The sequence below is a fragment of the Stigmatopora nigra genome, chromosome 20 (assembly GCF_051989575.1).
Source record: "Stigmatopora nigra isolate UIUO_SnigA chromosome 20, RoL_Snig_1.1, whole genome shotgun sequence".
Taxonomy (NCBI): Eukaryota; Metazoa; Chordata; class Actinopteri; order Syngnathiformes; family Syngnathidae; genus Stigmatopora; species Stigmatopora nigra.
The window spans coordinates 5,316,741-5,341,968 of record NC_135527.1 but is presented as its reverse complement, the minus strand read 5'-3'; the positions used below and the strand labels follow the sequence as shown (position 1 = coordinate 5,341,968).

The window sequence follows — 25,228 nt, the reverse complement described above, 5'->3', positions numbered from 1 at the left end:
CATAATAAAATGACTAGTTTTTTATATATGTGATGAAAAATTGTTTAATAATCACTAATAAATAAGAAATACAATAGTACCTCTACTTACGAATTTCCTATGAATAATTACCTCTACTTATGAATTTTTCTACATACAAAATATTCAGGATATGAAACACTTTCATGTGAAAATGACTAGTTATTTTCATTCATATGACGAATAATTGTATAATAATCACTAAGAAATAAAAAATAGAGTAGTAACTCTACTTATGAATTTTCTATTCCATATTTACCTCTACTTACAAATTTTTCTACAAACAAAAAAATCAGGATACAAAACCCTTTCAAAATAAAATGACTGTTCCAATATAGGAAAATAAGATCCAAGTTACAAATCCCCTGAAAGTCAATACATTTGCTTTATACATTATTTTATTGTGAAACTCTAGCGTTGTATTCTTCCTAAACTCTGCTGCCTTCCCATTGGTTGTCTCGCAAATAAAAGGTTTTTTTAGTTTTTCAAGCGTGGTTAAAGCAATTTTGTTCTTTCTTTAAAAATATTGGTGAATATGAAATTAAGAAGCGGGCAATAATATCCAATATATCCCCCCAAAAAATCCAAGTTATCAAACAGGTTGTTGTTATAATTTTGTAAGTAGATGTACCATTTTAATATATTATTAAATCATGTTATATATGTTTTCCTGTTTTCTCACAACTATTACATATAATTGGAATACTTTGACCATTTTTGAAGGGTTTAATTGGTAGTTTTTAGATCAAGGGTGTCAAAAGGTTGGTTTGCGGGTGCTTTAACGTCAACTTGATTTCACATGGGCAGGACCATTTTAGATATAATATTTAGATTTTTTTTTATATATGGATTAAAAGAACTAGATTAAAAACCCTGAATATTCAGCTTTTTATAGCTCTAAAACAATATTTATTTTAGCTTTTTTTAAATATATTTTTAGATTTAAAAAAAACATTGTTTAACTAAAAACACAAAAAGATGGATTAAAAAAATACAATTATTGATTTAAAAGGGGAAAAATCAGTAAATTTAATATAAATCTATACTCTTAATTTAAATTGATCCTAAAACAGTTAGTCAGCACTCATGATTTACTTTCCCGGACCACACAAAATGATGCGGCGGGCCAAATTTGGCCCCCGGGCCGCCACTTTGACACTTGTGAATTTGCGAATATTTACAAAATATGAAAAATCCAAGTTCTGCTATCAATTTTGTAAGTAGAGGTACCATTTTAATACATTATTAAATGATATTTTTCATTTTTGACTGTTTTTTCACTTCTTTGATACCAAAGTGAGACACTAATTGATCGTTATTTTGAGGACCGTGGAACAAATAAATCCCCAAATATTATTTTGTAAGTAGAGGCAGCACTTTATCCTGATCTACTAATCTAAAAAGCAAAAAAACTGGACAAGAAGGAAAGAAAATATCCTCTTTATTCATCGAGGAGAAGTAGATGAAGTCAAAATAGGGGTAAAAAAAGGTAAACGGGTGATGTTAGCCGCCACGCCGTGTGAAACAGGATGAGATTGGGTCGCAAACATTGGCGCTGCGTGGACCCAATGACATTTACAGAGCGCTAATTATCAAGTCGGCGTGAAGGTTGAAGCCGTTTTCTATCCATAGAAACGGACACACAGCAAAGCATTCACAGGATTTTCCATTAATGGCTTCGTCTGAGCCGAAGAAATGACTGCAAACGAGAATGGTTTGCAAAGACAAATCTCATTGTCATTGAAAAAGTCATATTTTCCATTAAAATGATGGTAATTGTAAGCAGGTTCTGTTAGCTGGCAGCTAACAAGTCCAAAACTAGTAGATATCTCTTCTTTCATCAGGAAAAAAATGGCGTATGTTGGGTTTTAATTATGAAAAGACCCCGAAAATGTGAGTGGGAAAAAGACATAAATGTCCAAGACGTCCACAGAAGAAGGATAAACAATCTTACATTTTATTTTTTGTCTATTAAAGAAAAACCAAACACTTTTGGTTAGATAAATGACCGTTTCATTCATTTGAGTGGGAATTGCACCAAGCGTATTTTCCGCACAATAAGATGCATCTAAAAATACTTTTTTCAAAAGCCAGCAGTATATGGATCAATCTTGCTTAATCATGGTATGAAATTCCTATTAGCACTGCTCCATCTAGTTCATGTATACCACAACCCCTAACCACTACTACAGATCCATCTAGTGTATGTATAACACAACCCCTACTACTACTACCACTATTACAGCTCCATCTAGTGTGTGTATAACACAACCCCTACTACTACTACCACTACTAAAGCTCCATGTAGTAGATCTGTAAAATAACCTTTTACAACTACTACTAATACTACTACTGCAGCTCCGTCTAGTTGATGGTCAACACCCCCATTACCACTATTACTACTGCAGCACCATCTAATGTATGTATAACACAACACCTTCTACTACTACCACTACTACAGCTCCCTCAAGTAAATCTCTAACATGGCCCTACTACTATACCTCCTACTAATGCAGCTCCATCTGGTGGATGTATAACACAACCCCCTACTACTACTACTACAACGACTGCAGCTCCAATGGATGGACAACACCCCCCATTACCACTACTACTACTGCAGCTCCATCTAGTGTAACCCTGATTACTACTACCACTACTACTACTAGCACTACTACCACTACTGCAGCTCCATCTAGTGGAGGTATAACACCCCTCATTACCACGACAACACCTGCAGCTCCATATAGTGTATGTATAACACCCCCTACTACTACTATTACTACTACTACTACTACTACTACTACTACTACTGCTACTAGCACTACTACCACTACTTGAGCTCCATCTAGTGGAGGTATAACACTCCTCATTACCACTACAACACCTGCAGCTCCATATAGTGTATGTATAACACCCCCTACTCCTACTACTACTACTAGCACTACTACCACTACTGCAGCTCCATCTAGTGGAGGTATAACACCCCTCATTACCACTACAACACCTGCAGCTCCATATAGTGTATGTATAATACCCCCTACTACTACTACTACTACCACTAATGCAGCTCCAGATAGTGGAGGCATAACACAACACCCTACTAATACTACTACCACAGATCCATCTCATGGATGTATATCACAATCCCCTACTTCTATGTTCACCACCACTAAAAAAAGGTATACGGGCAAACCACACACAAATATTTGACAATAAATGTATGTCTAGAAAATGTACCCATAGAAAAGTTTACTTTGAGTGAATTTGTTAATTTGACCATAAAAATACGCTTGCCGCAACTATGCTTCGATTTGGTGCACTTTGTGGCTAATGAGATGCGTCTCAGCTAGCCTCATCCGAACTCGGTGCCGAATAAGCCCCTCCCACACACAGCAATCAACATAACTTGTAAGTCATACTCAAAATTAAAATAAAATAAAAATACATGACCATGTTTGCATTCTTTTTGGCATTCCACCACTTTTAAAATACAAAAAGTTTCGGAATTATTTTATTTTGAAAATATTCTCGCGTATGCGTTGATCCTCGATTTAGAACATCGCCACCCTCTGGTGGGCTCATTTCCTTATATTTTTCTCTCATGTTTGCATTTCCTCACATCCCATCTTAGTAGGAATTTGTGTATTTACGTATAAAGTACACCTCTACTTACGAAATGTTCAAAAAATTCTAGAACCAACTCATTTCGTAAGTAGAGGTACGACTATATAGTATAATGAAATAAAAAAATATGATTACAGCAGCACTAGTAGTTAGCGGAGAGCCATTAAAAGAGCCATATATGACTCCTGAGCCATAGGTTCCATAACCCTGCTGTAGTATATCAACGTAACAGCTTAGCTATAGCAGTACCCAGTCAAAAAAGGATGGATGAATCTTTAAAAAGTAGATTTTGGAGTAAAAATATGTCCTATCCAAAATTTTTGGAGTGACATTCTGGTTTTAATACTTGAAATAGAACGACGATGGCGTTTAAAAACCCAAATAAACTTTCCCGGTGCCAAGTCATGGTCGATGGATATTGCGTAGCAACGAGCTAAGGCAATTTGCATTCAGTGCCAAAGTAATGCACAGTTTCCGCCTAATTAGGCCTGGTGTGCAGTTGGTGAAAATGCTTCTAGCATTCCAAATGTTAAGCCACAGTTAATTCCCAATTTAACGAGGGAGGTACTTACCTTTTTTTCGCATACTTGGCGCGCGTCAGCCATTCCTGACGTATTGAAATCTGAAAGGACGCAGTGGAGTCACAACCCAGGCGACCCATCATAATGACAAGGCGTCACAGAAACTAGCGAAATACGGGATTTATTGTGAGAACCTTTGGGTACTTCACAATGGGATTTACAATACAAAGCTTAAGATTATGATTTTTTTATGATATTATACAACAATTAACCTCCGATAAAGATATTCATGTAAAAAACAAGGTATTATTAAAGGGAAAACTATCTTCAATAGCAACTAACGTATTAGCCTGAATATATGATGACCCTGATTATAAGACGACCCCCTTTTTCAAAATTGATTCAAAACACTTTTTCAACAGCAAATTCAACTTTTATACACAAATTAATGACATCTGAAACAAATGATTAGAACAATATATTCAAGAGAAAAAAGCATGTTATTTTACTTCATTCAAATCATGCAAAAACGGAATCTCACTCCAATTCCATCTTCTAAACCAGAGTGCAATTATGTGTAAATAAATGGCTTTTGTTCTTAGAAATGTAAATTAATTTATTAAATATTTAAATGTGTACTCCATGGTGAATCTTTAAGGATAATTATGCTGGTACAATAACGATAAACGCATTCAATTAAATTAAATTAATCAAGTTTTCAGCATTCGCTTTAATAATATTTATATCCGGCAACGCCTAGTGTTGTGAATGGATACAATGTCTAGACCAGGGGTGTCAAACATACGGCCCGCGGGCCGGATCCGGCTCGTCTGGTGGTTTGGTACGGCCCGGGGAAGAAAGCTTTATTGTCTAAAAATAATAATAATAATTGTCTTTAAAATTTGTAGTTCTTGTATTTTCCGCTAGGGGCGCAGTGTTTTAGTCCGTGCAGACAACATGAATTGACATTTATTTATGTTCTTATGTTATTCTCCTGTTCATAATATATTGTTCATAATGTAAAGAGAAAATTCTTTTAATAATCATTTTGATAATTTACTCATTCTTTGCACTAATTATCAGTATTATTGACTAATACAAAGGAAAAAAAGTGGGCGTATTGTTAGTTCTATGTAATTTTGCAATGAGTTTACTGGTCCGACCCCTCGATCTCAAATTAAGCTCTATTCGGCCCGCAGACCAATAGGAGTTTGAAACCCCTGGTCTAGACCCTGATTTTAAGACAAACAACACTTATTCAGTCTTGTTTCAATGCAAAAAAACACTGTCTTATATTCGGGCCTATACGGCAACACCACTACAGCGCCATCTAGTGTATGTATAACATAATAAAAATGTTTATTGATTAATTGAAGGGCGTATTATTAGAAAAATATTTAAAAGTCTAGAAAATCACAATCAAAAAAACTCAATTCAAGACATTATTTCTTGTATAAAATTAAATATTCAATAGGTATATTGCCAAAAATACATAAACTATGTTTTATACTTTATATTTACAATGGTGGAATAAACAAAGAGATCATAAAAATCAAGATTATAATAATCTAGAGTTTACTTTATTACATTAGACTATTTTTTATATATTTTTTTTGGCAAGAACCAAATATTTAACCATAATTTGGTTGGTTTTAATGTTGTATAGCTTTATTCATGTATTCGCATTTCTTTGTGTATTTTTTTTCTTTTTATTATAATTTTGAGGTATTGAATCGAATTGACAAACTTATTATTATTAAAAATATTATCAAAACATATTATTAGTGTGTTATTGATATTCTTTCAAATTAACATACAAATATGAGATATTATGTAATTGGACTTATTTCTGTAGAGTCGTAATTTGGTTGGTTTTAATGTTATATAGCTTTAATCTAATATTAACACATTTCTATGTGGATTTTTTTCATTTTATTACAATTTTGAGGTATTGAATCGGCAGATCCACAAGCGTATTATTATTAATTCATATTATCACAATATATTAGTGTTATTATATTTTTCAAATTAACATACAGGTATTAGCTATTATATAATTGGACTTGTATTTCTGTAAAGGTACAAAAACATGTAATGTGGTGGTAATAATATAAGGGATATACATTTTTTCAATTATTGCGGCCATATTTGGTCTGCATTATCCACGTTATTCGAGAGATCGTCTTATATTCAGATCAATACAGTATATTTCAGTTCAACTTTACGGATACAGACCTTATGTAGTCCACAGTCAAAGTCCACAAAATCAAATTAATTTCAGTGTTTTTTTGAAGTAGCTAATATTTTTGATTTATTTTTTACTCTCGTTGATTTATTTTTAAAATTCTAAATTGTATTTTTTTAACTCACTTGCCGTCATTGATGGCAAAAGATGAATCAGAATTGCATTCATTTTATTTATTTTTTTTTTACTTTGACCTGATTCTGTCAAAGTTCTACTTCCAAAACTGAAACTTAAAAAAAAAAAAAAAACTACTACAACCAACCTGCTGAATTTCCTAGGGATGCCCTTCAATGAGACTCACTATATTAACCTTTGGAATACATAAATTATGCAAACCAAATGAGTCTTTTCTTGCCTTTTTATGACTCTTAGACAAAAAAAAATAAACTGTCTACTTTGTACAGGACGCAATCAAGTCCACAACAAGATGGCCGACCGTACTCGGCAGAAAAAAAAGCTGATGCAGCTCAGCTCGGAACGACACCTGCACCATCGAAATGAGATCGAAAACAAGACCCGCATGACAAATTGCTCCTTGAAACAGATAAGGCTTTTTCTCTGCAGTATTTTGACAAGTACCAGAGTTAAAACGAAAAAATACATTGACTTTAAAATGTGATGGTGTCAAGTCAATGATTTAAATAACAGCTCAACGACCAATTACCATATTTTTTCAGACTATAAGTCGCATTTGCTGTATAAAAAACGAATTTGGTGTTCAAAAAGTATTTTTTGCAACTTGAGTCTTAAAAGGGGGGATCGTCTTATAGTCAGGGTCGTTTTATATTCGGGCCAAAACGGTAAAACCCTCAAAAAAATTGAATCAACACTCACTGAAAGAGAGAGAAAAAAACATATACCGTATTTTCACGACTATAAGGCGCACTTAAAAGTCTTAAATTTTCTCCAAAATAGACAGTGCGCCTTATATATGGAAAAAACAGGAAACCAAAAATGAAAAACCATCACTCTCGGATATTAAAAAAATACAAATCCCTGAACTGAAACAATACTGTTAAATATGCAGATGCCATCTTAGTTCACAAAATCTTCCATCATGTATCTCCTCCCCTACTGCAAGATTTTACACAAAAAAATCCAAAACAACAAAAATGGCTAGCTCAAGAAGTGACTGTCTAGCTTCATACCTGGAAGTCAATAGCAATTATCGTATTTTCACCACTATAAGGCGCACTCTAAAGTCTTAAATTTTCTCCAAAATAGACAGTGCGCCTTATAATACAGTGCGCCTCATATATGGAAAAAACTGAAAACCAAAAACCACCACTGTCGGATATTAAAAAAACACAAACGCCTTTCACGACTATAAGGCGCACTTAAGTCTTAAATTTTCTCCAAAATAGACAGTGCGCCTTATAGTACAGTGCGCCTTATATATGGAAAAAACAGAAAACCAAAAACCACCACTGTCGGATATTAAAAAAACACAAACACCTGAACTGAAACAATACTGTTAAATATGCAGATGCCATCTTAGTTTACAAAATCCTCCATCACATAGCTCCTCCCCCAATGCAAGATTTTACACCAAAAAATCCAAAACATCAACAATGGCTGGCTCTAGAGGTGACTGTGTAGTGAGTGAGTGCTTCATACCTGGAAGTCGATTGCAATTACCATATTTTCACGACTATAAGGCGCACTTAAAAGTCTTACATTTTCTCTTAAATAGACAGTGCGCCTTATATATGGAAAAATGACCTTCATTGAGGGTGCTTCTTATAATGCGGTGCGCCTTATAGTCGTGAAAATACGGTAAGCCATACTTGAGTATTAGTCACAGCCCCAGTCAAACTATGAAAAAAAAGGCAATCTATAGTCCGGAAAATACGTTCCCGCTAATTATTGTAGGTCCATTCATCCTAACATGATTGAGTATAAAAAGAGCAGTGTCTCACAGAAGCCAAGATGGATAAGGAATAACCAATTTCCCTTTTTTTGCATGTACAAAGAGTCGAGAAATATCAAAAAGGTCAAGGCCGAAAACCCCAAATGAATTCTGGGATATTTTCAGGCTCTTACCGGAACTGCATGACAAACAGGAATGATAATGAAAAAGAAAATTCCCAAAATCTGAATTGCTAAGCTACAATGCTACCTCTACTTACAAATGCTTCTACATACAAAAATTTCAAATGTAAACAAAAGACGAATGCGGAAAAACCTTTTACTGGACTTTTTTTTCAACTTCTAATATATTCAAATTCTGGGCGAGAGGAGTATATATTACTTTTCGTTAGCAAGTGGTCGTGCGTTATCCTATTGTGAGGACATTTTTGTGCATCATTTTCGGAATATTTTGAAGGGAAGACAAAGGCAAACAACCCGCAATAGGTTGCATCTGAAAGTCAGGGTGGAGGCGGGGCTAATACAGCTAACCCGGGTGAAGAAAGGTAGCAAAATTTAAAACAAAATTAGAATTAAGTTTTAGTGTTAGGTTCGATTAAACTTATTTTTGAGTGTGTCTGCATCATAATCCAAGTTCATTTAAATATGTTTATGTTATGTTACCAGCGCGTTGCCGTGCAAAAAGTCTCATTATAGTACTATTAAACCCATTTTAGTACTATCAAACCACTAGTTATTTGTTACTTTCTTAATAGATGGCGAATTAGAACAAATAAAAATGTTTTTTCCAATCCAATATCCTGTTTTTGGTGTTTCTTTCAGAGGTTTGGAACAAATTAATTAGTTTTTATTTCTATGGGAAACTTGTTTGAATTATGAGAATATCAACATACGAGCTCAGTCCTGGAACGTATTAAGCTCGTATCTCAAGGTACCACTGTATTCCAATTTGTTTTTACCTTTACATGAAGACAAACTCCAATTGGTTTAGTTTCGAGGTGCATTTCAAAATTCAATACATATGCAATAATCTGTTTTTGGTGTTTTTTTAGAGGGTTGGAACGACTTAATTTGTTTTTACTTCATTTCAATGGGAAACGTTTGTTTGAGTTACGAGAAAATCAACATACGAGCTCGGTCCCAGAACGAATTAAGCTCATATCTCGAGGTACCACTGTATTTTTAAAGGGTTTATTTGGTCATTTTTTTGAAGACCATGTACCGAATGACAAATTTTAGAGTTAAAATGCTCCTTTAAAACCAAAAAATCCAAGTTATGACACCAATGAATTTCATAAGTAGAGGTACTACTGTAAAATAGTATAATTATTCTCTATAAATCTATAACCTTCATTTGAATTTTAGCATGAAATATGAAGTCGACACAGCTTTTATTCCCAAATCCGATAACATTTTAGGAACCTGGTTGAAGTCTAACTTGCCTTAGAGTGTTTTAGCTTTCTATTTTTGAAATTATTCTAATTAATTCATGACTGGATGGCTATTTTAAGTCAGCACGTTGGAACAGATGGAGCTTTCGATGGCGCTAACGCTCCTGTGATCTTTATTAGAATCCAATCAGAGGTACGACTTGCACACCCTACTTAAATCAAATACGCTTCCAGATTGTGTGATTGTTTAAGTGGCGTTGAAAAAGTCAATTCTCCGCGCCAAGCGGAAAAATGGATCAGAAAAATGAGCAAGCAAAGTTCTATTACTGTCTTCATTGCTTCATTGAAAAGAAAAATCTAAACGATGATAACCAAGGCACCTGGTGATGTATCACGCCAGGTGCAAGACAATCTCATTCATTAAAGATGTCCACATAAACCAGTGCTTCTCATTTATTTTCTGTTAGGCCCCTCCTACCAAGAAGAAAACTATTCACGCCCCCCCCCCCCCACTTCCCACCGTGACTATAAATAAAATCATTTTATAAAATTGTTATAAGTACAACATTTTATCCTTATTAATATTAAAGAAAAGGAAAAAAAGAAAGAAATATTGTCAAACTTACAAAGAATAACTTTATTAAATCTTGTTTTAAGTCTGCAACAGAAAAGATTTTAAGTGCATCAATGCCTGAAATAAAAAATAAATGAGAGCGCTACTGCCAGCTACTGTAGTGGATGCGCAATTACACTTTATACTAGTACGGCCAGATAAAAATCCTGTTCCCCAGGGTTAACCCCCCCCCCCCCCCCCAGGTATCGCACCACGCCCCCCAGGGGGGCTCGCCCCACTATTTGAGAAGCACTGACATAAACGCAGATTTAAACATTGCAGATTTGTCTACTTACAAAATCATATTCGTAACTTTGTCGTTGGTTTTGTAATTCTAATTTCAAAATTTTTGAGAGAAAAAACGTGTTATTTTATCTCATTCAAATCATGCAAAAACTGAATCTCACCCCAATTCTATCTTGTAAACTACAGTGCAATCTTTTTTAAATAAATGGCTTTTGTTCTTAGAAATGTAAGTTAATGTATTAAATATTTAAATGGGTACTCCTTGGTGAAGTTTTAAGTATAATTATACTGGTATAATGACGATAAAGGCATTCAATTAAATTCAATTAACCAAGTTTTCAGCATTCGCTTTAATAATATTTATACTTGTTCAGTCATATTTCAATGCAAAAAACAACGTCTTATATTCGGGCCTATATGGTAACTCCACTACAGCTCCATCTAGTGTATGTATAACACAAAATTATATTAGTATTTTTGTTGTTGGTTTTGTAATTCTAATTTCAAAATGAATCGGTTTTTATAACTTGGGTTTTTGTGCCTCTCGACATACGAGCGTTTTGAGATACGAGTAAAATTTTGAGCAAATAATTATTTATAGAAACGAGAAAAAATTCGGGATACGACCAAGCCAGGTGGCAAAGATATGAGAGGCTGTTAATCATTTTTGTCGCATCTTTTTCGTGTATAACATATATCTACGAGCACTGGGCGGAGCATAGCATTTTTATTTTTGCTCATAAGAACATTAGGAGCACTGGTGTTCTCCCCAGTAACTCCTCATGTAACGTGTAATATCTCTGGTCCCAACTCCCTCTTCGTAATGGCTCTGCGAGCACTGGGCGGAGCATTGCATTTTTTTCCTCGTTTAGCCTGTTAGCTCCCATTAGCGGAGCGATCGCTAATTCAAGACTACTCCTCCTTGGCAATTGGTCGTGTGTTATCCTATTGTGAGGACATTTGTGTGCATCATTTTCAGAATATTTTGAAGGGAATACAACAGTAAACAGCCGATAGATTCTAAAAGTCAGGTTGGAGGCGGGGCAAAAGGTCAACCCGGCTCGGAGAAGGTATAAAAATGTAAAACAAAATTATAATTAAGTTAAGTGTAAAGTTAGATTAAACTTATTTTTGAGTGTGTCTGCATTGTAGTCCAAGTTCGTTTAAATTTGTTTATGTTATATTACGATTCACTGGTGCAAAACGTTATCTATCTACCCTCCGCGAAATCTGTCTCATTTTAGTTCTATTAAACACATTTTAGTAATATTAAACCACTAGTTATGTGTTACTTTGTTAATAGATGGCGAATTAGAACAAATACATTTTATTCCAATGCAATATCCAGTTTTTAGTGTTTTTTTTCAGAGGATTGGAACAAATTCATTTGTTTTTAGTTCATTTCAATGGGAAAAGTTTGTCCGGGTTACGAGAAGATCGACATACGAGCTCAGTCCTGGAACAAATTAAGCTTGTATCTCAAGGTATCACTGTACTTACAAAATCAGATGGATTTTCTTGACTAGGGCAGGGGTGTCCAAACTATTCCATATTTTAGTAGAAACCTCATTGTATAAAGCTGGTGTGGCCAACTTATTAAGCCTGTTTTCCATGCCCCCAATGCACCTGAATCAAATCATCAAGATCGTTATCGGGCTTCTAGACAACTTGCTGATGAGTTGATTTAATTCAGGTGTGGTTGAGGATGGAGCTTTTTCAACCCTTTGACTGCCTAATGCATATTTTGGCAAAAAATAATAATTATTTAATTATTGTTATATTATTTACAATGATGTAAAATGATAAGCTTGTTGTGATATAGTAGTAATATGTGTGAAGTACCGTTTTATTGCTAGAAAAAATTCAATATTCTAACAGGCAATGTTCTTGAAAATAAATTCCAAAAAGTTTTCCTTTTTCAAGAGAAAAATATCCATAAATATTTGAATTACCCAGAAAAAAATTTTCCCATCAGATATTCCAGTTACAACATTTCCACCAATAAAAAAATGATGCTAGCCCAACTTTGATATAGTGAAGTCTTTGAAATATCGTTGTATTGATAAAGAAGGTTTGTTATCAAATATAAATTCCCAAAAATGTTTGAGAAAAAATATTCATCATATATGACTAATCTCAGAAAGCTAATATTGCTATATTTGGCTGAGAAATATTTTCTAAAACATCTCAAAATGATCCAAAAAAAGTAAATAGACAAGTAAAATCCTATTTTTCAGAAGCAAAAAATCCTCCCAGCATGTGGCACCCAAACGATTAAGCTCACTTTTCTCTTCAATTTTGCTACAAAATGCACGCGCACACCATTACACACACTTTGTCCAAAACACTCCTTGGAAAAACACCCCAGTTGAAACGTCTAAAACTGCATACTCCGAAAAACAGTGAAACGTGAGAGAAAAACACTAGCAGACCGTTAACTAAGCCCCTCCCCTTTAGGAGTTGTCAGCCAATCAGAACTTTGACTTCATTTCAACTCCGTTTCAAAGGCTTTTCGTGTACAAACGCTGATTGGACCTAGGTACTACCAAGGGGGTCGGGTTTAAGACATAGTGGCCTCACCCATAATCTCACCCGCCACCTCACCCACCCAGCACTCACCATCCTCCGTGGGGACGTAGACGTTGAGATAGAGGCAGTCCTCGCTCTGGTTCTGAATGTAGCCGGCCGCCACGTCCAGGTTGTCCGTGAACCACACGGGTAGCATGATCTCGGGTAACACCCCGTGCACATTTTGGGGGCACACGGGGGCAAAATGGGTGGCATTACGGATCTCCTGCCATGACCCGGGAGCCTCCGGGGGTTGAAAACGGCGGTCCCCAATGGGCGCGGTAGCGTACGGGACACCCAAGTACTGCTCCACCGGGCCTAGGATTTCGTTGTTTAGGTCCTTTTTGATACCCCGGAGCTTGCCATAGTTGGTGGTGACAATGGGGGGCTTTGATAGGTCCGCCTTTTGACTGGAGACCACATTGGCGAGAAGGCTGATGCCCAACCACACGCAACAGTTGGCCATGAAAGACCCTTGCGTTTTTCGTCGAGTTGCCAGTAAAAAAAGGTGCATGGTTGCTAACGGAATAAGCAAAGAACAGTAGTATTATCGTCCAAAAAGTTGGGAAACTAAATTGATAAGAAGGTCATGGGCGGGGCTTCGGGTCAGTGACGGAAATAAACCAAAGTGGTTACGTTCGCTTCCAAAGCCACGCCTCTGTTACGTTCCATCCCTTTGAGCGCTATCCCGTCTTGTCCTGAAGACGTCATCGGCACCTGCGAAGAAATTGTAGATGAAAGATAATAAGATCATAAATTGTCAGGGTTTAAATGAGATCGTTTAAGAAAAATCTATTTGAGTTATAGTGTAATTATGGATAAGCTTGAGCTGAAAATAAACATGGCCTTTGGTATGATGTCATGTGAACTGGGGAAATGGAGAGAGTTTACTTGTGCATTATGCATCATAGCTCTAATTTGGGCTCATTTGGAACTGTCCTTATATAACCTGCATGAGGGATGGCCAATGTCCAATGTGGTGTTTCCCAAATAGAAAATAACCTGCCAAGAAGTCATATATTGTAATAATCTGAGAGAGAAAAAACTGTAATATTTTGAGGTTGAAATATGATGAAGATTCCATACTGTAATATTACCATAATTTCACAACTATAAGGCGCACTTAAAAGTCTTAATTTTTCTCCAAAATAGACAGTGCGCCTTATAATCCAGTGCGCCTAATATATGGGAAAAAACAGAAAACCAAAAACGAAAAACCACCACTGTCGGATATTAAAAAAAAACACAAACGCCTGTACTGAAACAATACTGTTAAATATGCAGATGCCATCTTAGTTTACAAAATCTTCCATCATATAGCTCCTCCCCCACTGCAAGATTTTATACAAAAAAATCCAAAACATCAACAATGGCTGGCTCTAGAGGTGACTGTGTAGTGAGTGCTTCATACCTGGAAGTCAATTGCAATTACCGTATTTTCACGACTATAAGGCGCACTTAAAAGTCTTACATTTTCTCCAAAATAGACAGTTCGCCTTATAATACAGTGCGCCTAATATATGAAAAAAATGTCATTCATTGAGGGTGCGCCTTATAGTCGTGAAAATATGGTACAACATTCAAATTGTACAGGGATAAAGTTGTTTGAATGTAATGTGAAACCAAAGTTGTTTCATGAGTATCAACCTTAGAGCATAAAACCATAAGAAATTGAAGTAATCTTGGGAGAGAAAAAAAAATCATTAATATTTAAAGATTCAAAAATTGGTACATTATTTATTGTATTTTAGGCTTTAGAAGGCGCACATTAAATCAATGGTCTATTTTAACATTTGCTTTTACATAAAAAGCGGTAATAGTGGTAGTAGGGGGTTGTGGTATACACCCACTAAATGAAACTTTTGTGTAGAAGTAGTAGTTTATGTTATAAATCCACTCGATGAAGCTGTAGTAGGAGTAGTGGGTTATGTTATAGATCCACTGGATGGAGCAGTAGTAGTAATATATGTAGGGGATTGTGTTAAAGATCTACTGGGTGGGGCTGTATTAGTAGGTGGTGTTATATGTCCAATAGATGGAGCTGTTGTAATGGTAGTACTAGTAGTAGTAGTGGTGGTGGTGGTGGTGGTGGTGGTGGTGGTGGTGGTGGTGGTGGTGGTGGTGGTTTGAGTGGTGGAGGTGGTGGTGGTAGTAGTAGTAGTAGTGGTGGTGGTGGTGATGGTGGTGGTGGTTTGAGTGGTGGAGGTGGTGGTGGTAGTAGTAGTAGTAGGGGGTTGTGTTTCATATCCCTTAGATGGAGCTGTATTAGTCGTAATAGTAGTAGTAGTAGTAGTAGTAGTGGTAATAGTACTAGCAGTGGTAGTGGTGGTGGTGGTGATGTTGGTGGTCCTGGTAGTGGTGGTTGAAGTATTATTATTATTAGTAATAGTAGTATTAGTAGTAGTAGAAATAGTAGTAGTAGTATTAGTAGTAGAAGAAATAGCAGAAGTAGTATTTGTAATAGTAGTAGAAATAGCAGAATTAGTATTTGTAGAAGTAGTAGAAATAGAAGAAGTAGTATTTGTAGTAGTAGTAGAAATAGCAGAAGTAGTATTTGTAGTAGTAGTAGAAATAGCAGAAGTAGTATTTGTAATAGTAGTAGAAATAGCAGAAGTAGTATTTGTAGTAGTAGTAGAAATAGCAGAAGTAGTATTTGTAGTAGTAGTAGTAGTAGAAATAGGAGAAGTAGTATTTGTAGTAGTAGTAGTAGAAATAGTAGAAGTAGTATTTGTACTAGTAGTAGAAATAGCAGTAGTAGTATTAGTAGGGGGATGTGTTTCATATCCCTTAGATGGAGCTGTGTTAAAGGGAATTTCATACATTGATTTACCAATATCGATCCATGTAAGAACAATAATAAGGAAAATACTGTTTTTTTTTACATCATGTAAACCGCAAGTCTTTCGGGGTCGACGGTTTTCCACTTTTGGCGATGTAAGGTCGATGAAAAAATAATTAAAATAGTTTTTATACAGTCCTTTGCTGCCTGTAGAAAAAAATAGGAGAAAGGATTTGATATAAAAAAGGTGATGTTGCTTGACTGTAATTGTTGCTTCAGCTCCAAAATTGTATTTTCAAGTTTTTAGGGAAATATAGCTTTGATTTAAAAAGCGTGGGTCAACAGTTGATATTAACTAGACATTTTAAGCAGATTTGCTTGTCGCCACAGGCATTGTCAAGCGCATGCAAATGAGCACTTTGGAGTTGCTATGTCCATTCATGTAATCTTCCCCGCAAATCCGCATGTGACACGGCCCGTCACAAATGCACGGAGGAGATTACCGCGTCATCATAACGTTGTCAGTCGGGGTTACGTAACAGCGCGGGATAAGCGAGCGACCACTCTCTATGCATGAATGGACTTCCTTTTGTATTGCAAAATGGTTTTATCACCGCCTGGTTTTAAGTTGCTGTGTACTCTGTCCAGAAAATTTAAATTGCCACTTCAGGGGGGGGATTGCCTGCTTAATTTTAAAATGAAAAAATATACGAACCGCAGGCGGTGTTTTACCTGACTTTGTAGCTCATTCATACTGTAAACACAGAATCGACTGTTTTTCAAACTAGAATTTTATCAGTTGTGTGTTTTGAGGTAAAAAAAGGTAAAAACTCTAAATCAATTGCATTAAAATCGTTGAATTTTACGATTTCTCTCGTATAAGCCGCCTCTGATTCACAATTTTAACCTCCATATTCATGGTTTTAATATGGAGTACAAATGTGTTACTTTGAAGGGGAAATCTTAAGAAAAATCATTGCAGGTGCGTAGAAAAATTAAAAAAGGAAGTCATGTGAGCAGTACAACCAGGAAGTGGTTTCTTCCTGAAACTCATTCACATTCACGATTTAAAATACAATTTGTTAAGCATTTTATCTGTTTATCTTTTCTCTATTTTGAAATAAATGACCGCAACGGACACATTTTATGGCGTCTATTTTGTGCGAATATAGGACGTACCCTCGATTCAGTCATTTTTTTGCGACAAATACGGCTTATATGCGAGAAAAAAGGGTAGTCTCCTGCATGCAACAGTATAAAAATGTTGTCGAAAGAATTCTGGCCATTTTTGGACTTTAAAAGAGGTGAAATGTAATTTTACGCTAATGTAATTCAAGGTACCGTATGTTCACGACGATAAGGCGCACCACATTATAAGGCGCACCCTCAATGAATAACATTTTTTTTCCATATATAAGGCACACTGTATTATAAGGCGCACTGTGTTATAAGGCACACTGTATTAGAAGGCGCACTGTATTATAAGGTGCACTGTATTATAAGGCACACTGCATTATAAGGCGCACTGTATTATAAGGCGCACTGTCTATTTTGGAGAAAATGTAAGACTTTTAAGTGCGCCTTATAGTCGTGAAAATACGGTAATAGCTATTGACTTCCAGGTATGAAGCACTCACTACACAGTCAACTCTAGAGCCGGCCATTGTTGATGTTTTGGATTTTTTGTATAAAATCTTGCAGTGAAAAACCCTAACCATGACCGTATTGGCCTGATAAGACGACCCCTTCTTTTTCAAGACTCAAATCTGACTTTTTGAACACAAAATTCTATTTTTTTCACACAACATAACGACAGTAATGATTATAAATATATATTCAAAAGAAAAAGCAGGTAGCACTATCTATCATTGTGAATGAATTTAATGTCTAAACCCCGAATGTAATACTTCAATATTTTTCAGCCTTATTTCAATGCAAAAAAACACCGTCTTATATTCGGGCCTATCCGGTACCACTACTATAGCTCCATCTAGTGTATGTATAACACAACCCAAATTTTAATTCATTATTTTGAGGGTAAAAAATACGGTAAATATTTATATATATACACACAAGAACAACAAAAGTTTAGAAAATTACAGTCAAAAAAGCTAATTTCAAGGCATTATTTCTTGGATAACATTAAATATTCAATAGGTATATTGCCAAAAATACATAAACTATGTTTAATACTTTATATTTACAATGCTGAAATAAACAAAGAGAGCATAGAAGTCAAGAATATATTAATCTAGAGAGTTTACTCTATCAAATTAGACTATTTTTCAATATTTTTTGTGAATATTTAACCGTAATTTGGTTGGTTTTAATGTTCTATGGCTTTATTCATACATTCGCATTTCTATGTGGATTTTTTTCTTTTCATTATAATTTTGAGGTATTGAATCAAATCCACAAACGTATTACTGTTAAAAAATATTATCAAAATATATTATTTGTGTTATTGATATTTTTTCAAATTAACATACAAATATGAAATATTATGTAATTGGATTTATTTCTGTAGAGGGGCAAAAACATGTAATTTTGTGGTTATAATAGGGGTGATCCTACTTTTTGGTTTTTCAATTATCGCGGCCATGTTTGGTTTATATTATACGCGTTATTTGAGGGATTACTGTACTTTATTTCCATTATTATAATTTAAAGTCATTCTATCAAATGAGATTTTTTCCACGTAGCATTCCCCGCGGCTAAACCATTAGCGCTATCTTATTCATGCGATTGAAATGTTTAAAAAATTCTGTCATATTTTTTTTGTGAGTGCTTTATTAGGAATAAGAGTTAAAAATCAAAATTTGAGTTTTTTTCTGACAAGGAGGGCTCGATGTGGCTCTGAGCAAGGTTGCCAGATGCTGCTGAGCTCAGCCTGATGTTTAGCTGCCGGACCGAACAGCAGGAGATTAAAAATGTACCGTGATTAACGTTGTGGACCTTGCCAACTGGCACGCTTCGCCTCGAGGTGTGGAAGGTACCATGAATGGAAAGAGGAAGCAAAGCGTTTTTAACCCTTAAATAGATTAGATTCCTAGTAAAGAACAGGCTCGGCATTAAACCAAGGGTTGTTGCCAGATTGGAGTAGTTCCAGCCCAATAGAATTGCATGGCATTCGTGCTATTTTAGATAAAAATGTTGATGTTTAATGTTTATTTTAAATAAAGCACTTACGAAAAAATATGACGGAAATTTTTAAACATTTAAATCACATGAAAAGATAGCGCTAATGTTGATTGTTTAGCCGTAGGGAATGCTACGTGGAAAAAATCTCATCTGACAAAATGACTTTAAATTATAATAACGTGAGCAAAAAAAGTCAACGGAAATGAAGTACCGTATTTTCACGACTATAAGGCGCACTTAAAAGTCTTACATTTTCTCCGGAATAGACAGTGTGCCTTATTATCCAGTGCGCCTTGTATATGGAAAAAACAGAAAACCAAAAATGAAAAAGCACCACTGTCGGATATTAAAAAAACACAAACGCCTGAACTGAAACAATACTGTTAAATATGCAGATGCCATCTTAGTTTACAAAATCTTCAATCATATAGCCCCTCCCCCACTGCAAGATTGTATACAAAAAAAATCAAAACATCAACAATATCTGGCTCTAGAGGTGACTGTAAAGTAGTGAGTGCTTCATACCTGGAAGTCAATCACAATTACCGTATTTTCACCACTATAAGGCGCATTTAAAAGTCTTAAATGTTCTCCAAAATAGACAGTGTGCCTTATAATACAGTGCGCCTTATAATAAAGTGCGCCTTATAATACAGTGCGCCTTATAATACAGTGCGCCTTATAATAAAGTGCGCCTTATAATACAGTGCGCCTTATAATACAGTGCGCCTTATAATACAGTGCGCCTTATAATACAGTGCGCCTTATAATACAGTGCGCCTTATAATACAGTGTGCCTTATAATACAGTGCGCCTTATAATACAGTGTGCCTTATAATACAGTGCGCCTTATAATAAAGTGCGCCTTATAATACAGTGCGCCTTATATATGGAAAAAATGTCATTCATTGAGGGTGCGCCTTATAATGTGGTGCACCTTACAGTCGTGAAAATACGGTAGTACTTCAAATTTTGCGGGAAAATGTTGAAATGCTTCTACTCCTAAACAAACATCCGTTCAGGAATCGCTTGCAATTACTTGGATGAAGATCAAATCATTTGGTCCAAGCAAAGGTTGGACGCATCATCTCACAGTCAATTAGACTTCCGAATGCCGAAGCCCGCCATAATAAATGTGCGAGCAGACTTTAATTAGCACGGATGCTGCCTCACATTAGTCACCAGCTCTCCAAAACCGAGATTTCACTCCGGACACACACCTGGATTGGTACCAGGTCATTGATTAAAAGGTTAAAACTTGGTTTAGCCACCTAGCTCGCTGTCAATGTGTAAATGTTAGCTTGAATCATCCTTGAGGAAAATGTAGTTCGTCCGACTTGGTTGCCACGGCGACAGCTGCCGTGGCAAAATGGGCAGGTGGCCGAAAGAGAGGGAAACCCCGCCCACAAACGTCATGTGAATAAGGAGAAGAATTGGATTAAGCATTGGAGTCTTAATTTGAATTTCCCATCGCTACGTGCGGGAATAAACGCAAGCTTCGTGTGAAGCCTGTAAAATCGCTCTTCACACAAGAGGTCGGCTGTTCGTTAGCACCCCCGACGGCTGTGACAAATTGACTCCTTTATGTGAGTCGAAGTGTGCAAGGGGGGGGGGGGGGGGGCGGTGAAGCGGTGTCTCGTTGGAAAATGATCGTTACATGCCAAAACGAAATCACAAGGAGCTTAGCGTTACCAAAATAAAAGCAGCTACCTAACGCGAAATAAATAAACGGTTGAATAATTGATCTTTCGCGTATAGAAATGTGTTAATATTTGAGCTATATAACATTAAAAACAACCAAATTACGTTTAAATATTTGGTTCTTGCAAAAAAAATTATATAACAATTAATCTAATGTGATAAAGTAAACTCTCTAGATTAATATATTCTTGACTTCTATGCTCTCTTTGTTTATTTCAGCATTGTAAATATAAAGTATTAAACATAGTTTATGTATTTTTGGCAATATGAAGAGAGAAAAAGCAGATGGCGCTATCTATCATTGTGAATGGATTTAAAGTTTAGGCCCCGAATGTAAGACGCCAACATTTTTCAGCCTTATTTCAATGCAAAAAAACACCGGTACCAATACTACAGCTCTATCTAGTGTATGTATCTCAACCCAAATTTTAATTCATTATTTTAAGGGCAAAAAATACGATAAATATTTATATATACATACACAAGAACCACAAAAGTTTAGAAAATTACCGCCAAAAAAGCTAATTTCAAGGCATTATTTCTTGGATAACATTAAATATTCAATAGGTATATTGCCAAAAATACATAAACTATGTTTAATACTTTATATTTACAATGCTGATATATATATATATATATATATATATATATATATATATATATATATATATATATATATATATATATATATATATATATATATATATATATATATATATATATATATATATATATATATATATATATATATATATATATATATATATATATATATATATATATATATATATATATATATATAATCATATTTAAGAGCTCTCATAGGTTCTGGGATCAAACGATGCAGTTCTCATAAGCATCTGGTATGCTCGTATCTCAAGTTCATGTTGTATCTCAAGGCAAAATCTTGCTCTGAATTTTCCTCATATCTCAAATTTCTCCTATGTTGGGACACTCTTATGTTAAGGTATTTGTAGTCGGAGTTGTTTTGAAGGCTGGGGTTATTTCGGCGAATTAAATGCAAGGTAGATTGTTTCAAATGAACGGTTACACGATTTTTACGATGTAGAATTCTGTTTCGGTGCGACTAGATCAAAGTGTGTCAAAGTCGCGGCCTGGGGGCCAAATCTGGCCCGCCGCATCATTTTGTGCGGCCCGGGAAAGTAAACCATGAATGCCAATTTTCTGTTTTAAGATCAAATTAAAATGAAGAGTATAGATGCATATTAAATTTCCTTATTTCCCCCTTTTCAAATCAATAATTGTAATTCTTAATCCATTTTTTCTGTGTTTTCAATTCAAAAATCATTTTGTAAAATCTAAAAATATATTTAAAAAAAAAGCTAAAATAAACATTGTTTTACATCTATAAAAAACTGAATATTCAGGGCTTTTAATCCACTTCCAATTATAAAAAAAAAAATCTAAATATTATATCTAAAATGATCCGGCCCACATAAAATCAAACTAACGTTAACGCAGCCCGCGAACCAACCCGAGTCTGACACCCTTGTACTAAACTGAATGAACATTTCCATTCAAGTCCACCATTTATTCCCCCCAAGAGCACCCAATCCCAACAACATGAGGACAAATTTCCTGATTACGACCCACCCACGCATCTTATTTTTGTGTCTGTGTGTCACACTTCCTTCAAAGTGCTTCTATAAATAGACACGACATTACGTAACCTTCCAAGGCGCACCCGTATCGCTGTCCTTCTAAGTCTGACCCCTCGTTCGATCTCATTGTGACCATCCTAATTTGTCACGGTTAATTTGAGGGTAACATTTATTTTGTTCATCGTGTATTTAAGCCTTGTATTGGCGAGCGGCGATGGCGAGTACGGCTGACCTACATTCCGTAAGCCGTGCTGCATTTACACCCGCCCCAATGACATATAACATCAAAATTCAGAGGCGGTCCTTGAACGCATCACACTGCTATCTTTGTGTCTCGTCCCCTCAAAATCCTTGTCATTCCTATTTGTCCTACAAGGTCATATTGACAATGTGTAGCCTTAAATCTTGTGTGAGCACTTTCATCATTTCCCACTAATCTATCAGGCCGCACCACCTGCGCACCACCCCCACTTCATCGCTTCCTTCCTCTTCTATTTCCCCGGTGTCGTGGTTCAATAGACACGCTAAGCTAAACCTCAAGTGGTTTATATTTGGCCCAAAATGTGAACTACCGTATTTTCTCGCATATTAGCCGCCCCTGCCTATAAGCTGTACCCTTAAAATTACCTTAAAATCATTGAATTTTACAATTTCCCTCATATAAGCCGCCCCTGCGTATAAGCCGCATCCTTAAAATTGCCTTAAAATGGTTGAATTTTACAATTTCCCTTATATAAACCGCCCCCACATATAAGCCGTACCCTTAAAATTGCCTTTAAATCATTGAATTTCAATATTTCCCTCATTAAAGCCGCCCCCGTGTATAAGCCGTATCCTTAAAATTGCCTTAAAATGGTTGAATTTTACAATTTCCCTCATATAAACCGCCCCCACATATAAGCCGTACCCTTAAAATTGCCTTAAAATCATTGAATTTCAAAATTTCCCTCATATAAACCGCCCCCAAATAAAAGCCGTACCCTTAAAATTGCCCTAAAATCATTGAATTTCAAAATTTCCCTCATAAAAGCCGCCCCCACATATAAGCTGTACCCATAAAATTGCCTTAAAATCTTTGAATTTTACAATTTCTCTCATATAAGCTGCCTTGTGATTTTTTCTTATTAAAACCATGAATACGGAGGTGAAAATTGGTAATCAGGGGTTCGACTTATACGCGAGAAATTGTAAAATTCTAAAATTCTTAGGCAACTTCCAAGATGCGGCTTATACGCGTGGGCGGCTTATATGCGAATAAATATGCTAGCTGTTTTTTTTCCTGCGTCAGGACGCCATTTGTGACTATCGTGACGTATACTACAAACTTGTAGTCCGGAAAATACAGTAGTTACAATACACCGGCTGTAAACCATTTGTAAAACAAGGCGCTAGTAACGGGCACGCCTGGTGTTTTATTGTCCAAATAAACCTTCTGTGGCTTCCTCGTTTATCAGACTTGCCGAGGTTTCTTAAGCCAGATGTCTAAACAGACAAGCGCAGTGATTGAGAAAAATGGCGAGGGAACGATCAACGCGCAGCGATGCATCAGCCCGTAGCGGCAAGGGCGATTGATGGAGCAAATAGCCTTACATGGGCTCTTTGCTATTCACAGCCGAGCCCCCCCGACACTATGCCAGTGACACTCCCAAACGGCCGGCTGCGATAAATAAAGACCGATTGCAGATTGAGTCAGTTTTGTTCGCCATCCAAAATTTACAAAAGGAGCATAGTGGGTTAGAGTACCGTATTTTCACAACTATAAGGCGCACTTGAAAGTCTTAAATTTTCTCCAAAATAGACAGTGCAGTGCGCCTTATAATCCAGTGCGCCTTATATATGGGGGAAAAACAGAAAACCAAAAACCACCACTGTCAGATATTACAAAAACAAAAACGCCTGAACTGATACAATACTGTTAAATATGCAGATGCCATCTTAGTTTATAAAATCTTCCATCAAATAGCTCCTCCCCCACTGCAAGATTTTATACAAAAAAATCCAAAACATCAACAATGGCTGGATCTAGAGGTGACTGTGGAGTGAGTGCTTCGTACCTGGAAGTCAATAGCAATTGCCATATTTTCACCACTAAAAGGCACACTTAAGTCTTACATTTTCTCCAAAATAGACAGTGCGCCTTATAATCCAGTGCGCCTTATATATGGAAAAAACAGAAAACCAAAAACGAAAAACCACCGCTGTCAGATATAAAAAAAAACACAAACGCCTGAACTGAAACAATACTGTTAAATATGCAGATGTCATCTTAGTTTTCAAAATCTTCCATCATATAGCTCCTCCCCCACTGCAAGATTTTATACAAAAAAATCCAAAACATCAACAATGGCTGGCTCTAGAGGTGACTGTGTAGTGAGTGCTTCATACATGGAAGTCAATAGCAATTACCATATTTTCACGACTATAAGGCGCACTTAAAAGTCTTAAATTTTCTCCAAAATAGACAGTGCGCCTTATAATACAGTGCGCCTTATAATAGGGTGCACCTTATATATGGAAAAATTGTCATTCATTAAGGGTGCGCCTTATAATGCGGTGCACCTTCTGTATGGTTTTTAAGTGCGCCTTATAGTGGTGAAAATATGGTAATTGCTATTGACTTCCATGTATGAAGCATTCACTACACCACAGTCAGCTCTAGAGCCAGCCATTGTTGATGTTTTGGATTATTTTTGTATAAAATCTTGCAGTGGAGGAGGAGCTATATGATGGAAGATTTTGGAAACTAAGATCTCATCTGCATATTTAACAGTATTGTTTCAGTTCAGGCGTTTGTGTATTTTTAATATCCAACAGTGGTGGTTTTTGGTTTTCTGTTTTTTTCCATATATAAAGCACACTGGATTATAAAGCGCGCTGTCTAATCTGGAGA

At 35.8% G+C, this 25,228-nt stretch overlaps 1 protein-coding gene across 2 annotated transcripts in view; it reads right to left on the bottom strand.

The window, feature by feature from the left end:
• Positions 1–25,228, bottom strand: part of nlgn2a (neuroligin 2a) — an 89,702-nt gene that overhangs the window by 43,899 nt on the left and 20,575 nt on the right. For both annotated transcript variants that reach the window (XM_077742176.1, XM_077742177.1), the window contains exon 2: positions 13,147–13,812. In XM_077742176.1, the coding sequence (XP_077598302.1) occupies positions 13,147–13,609 (463 nt within the window). In that variant the 5' untranslated portion in view covers positions 13,610–13,812. The remainder of the gene's footprint in view (positions 1–13,146; positions 13,813–25,228) is intronic.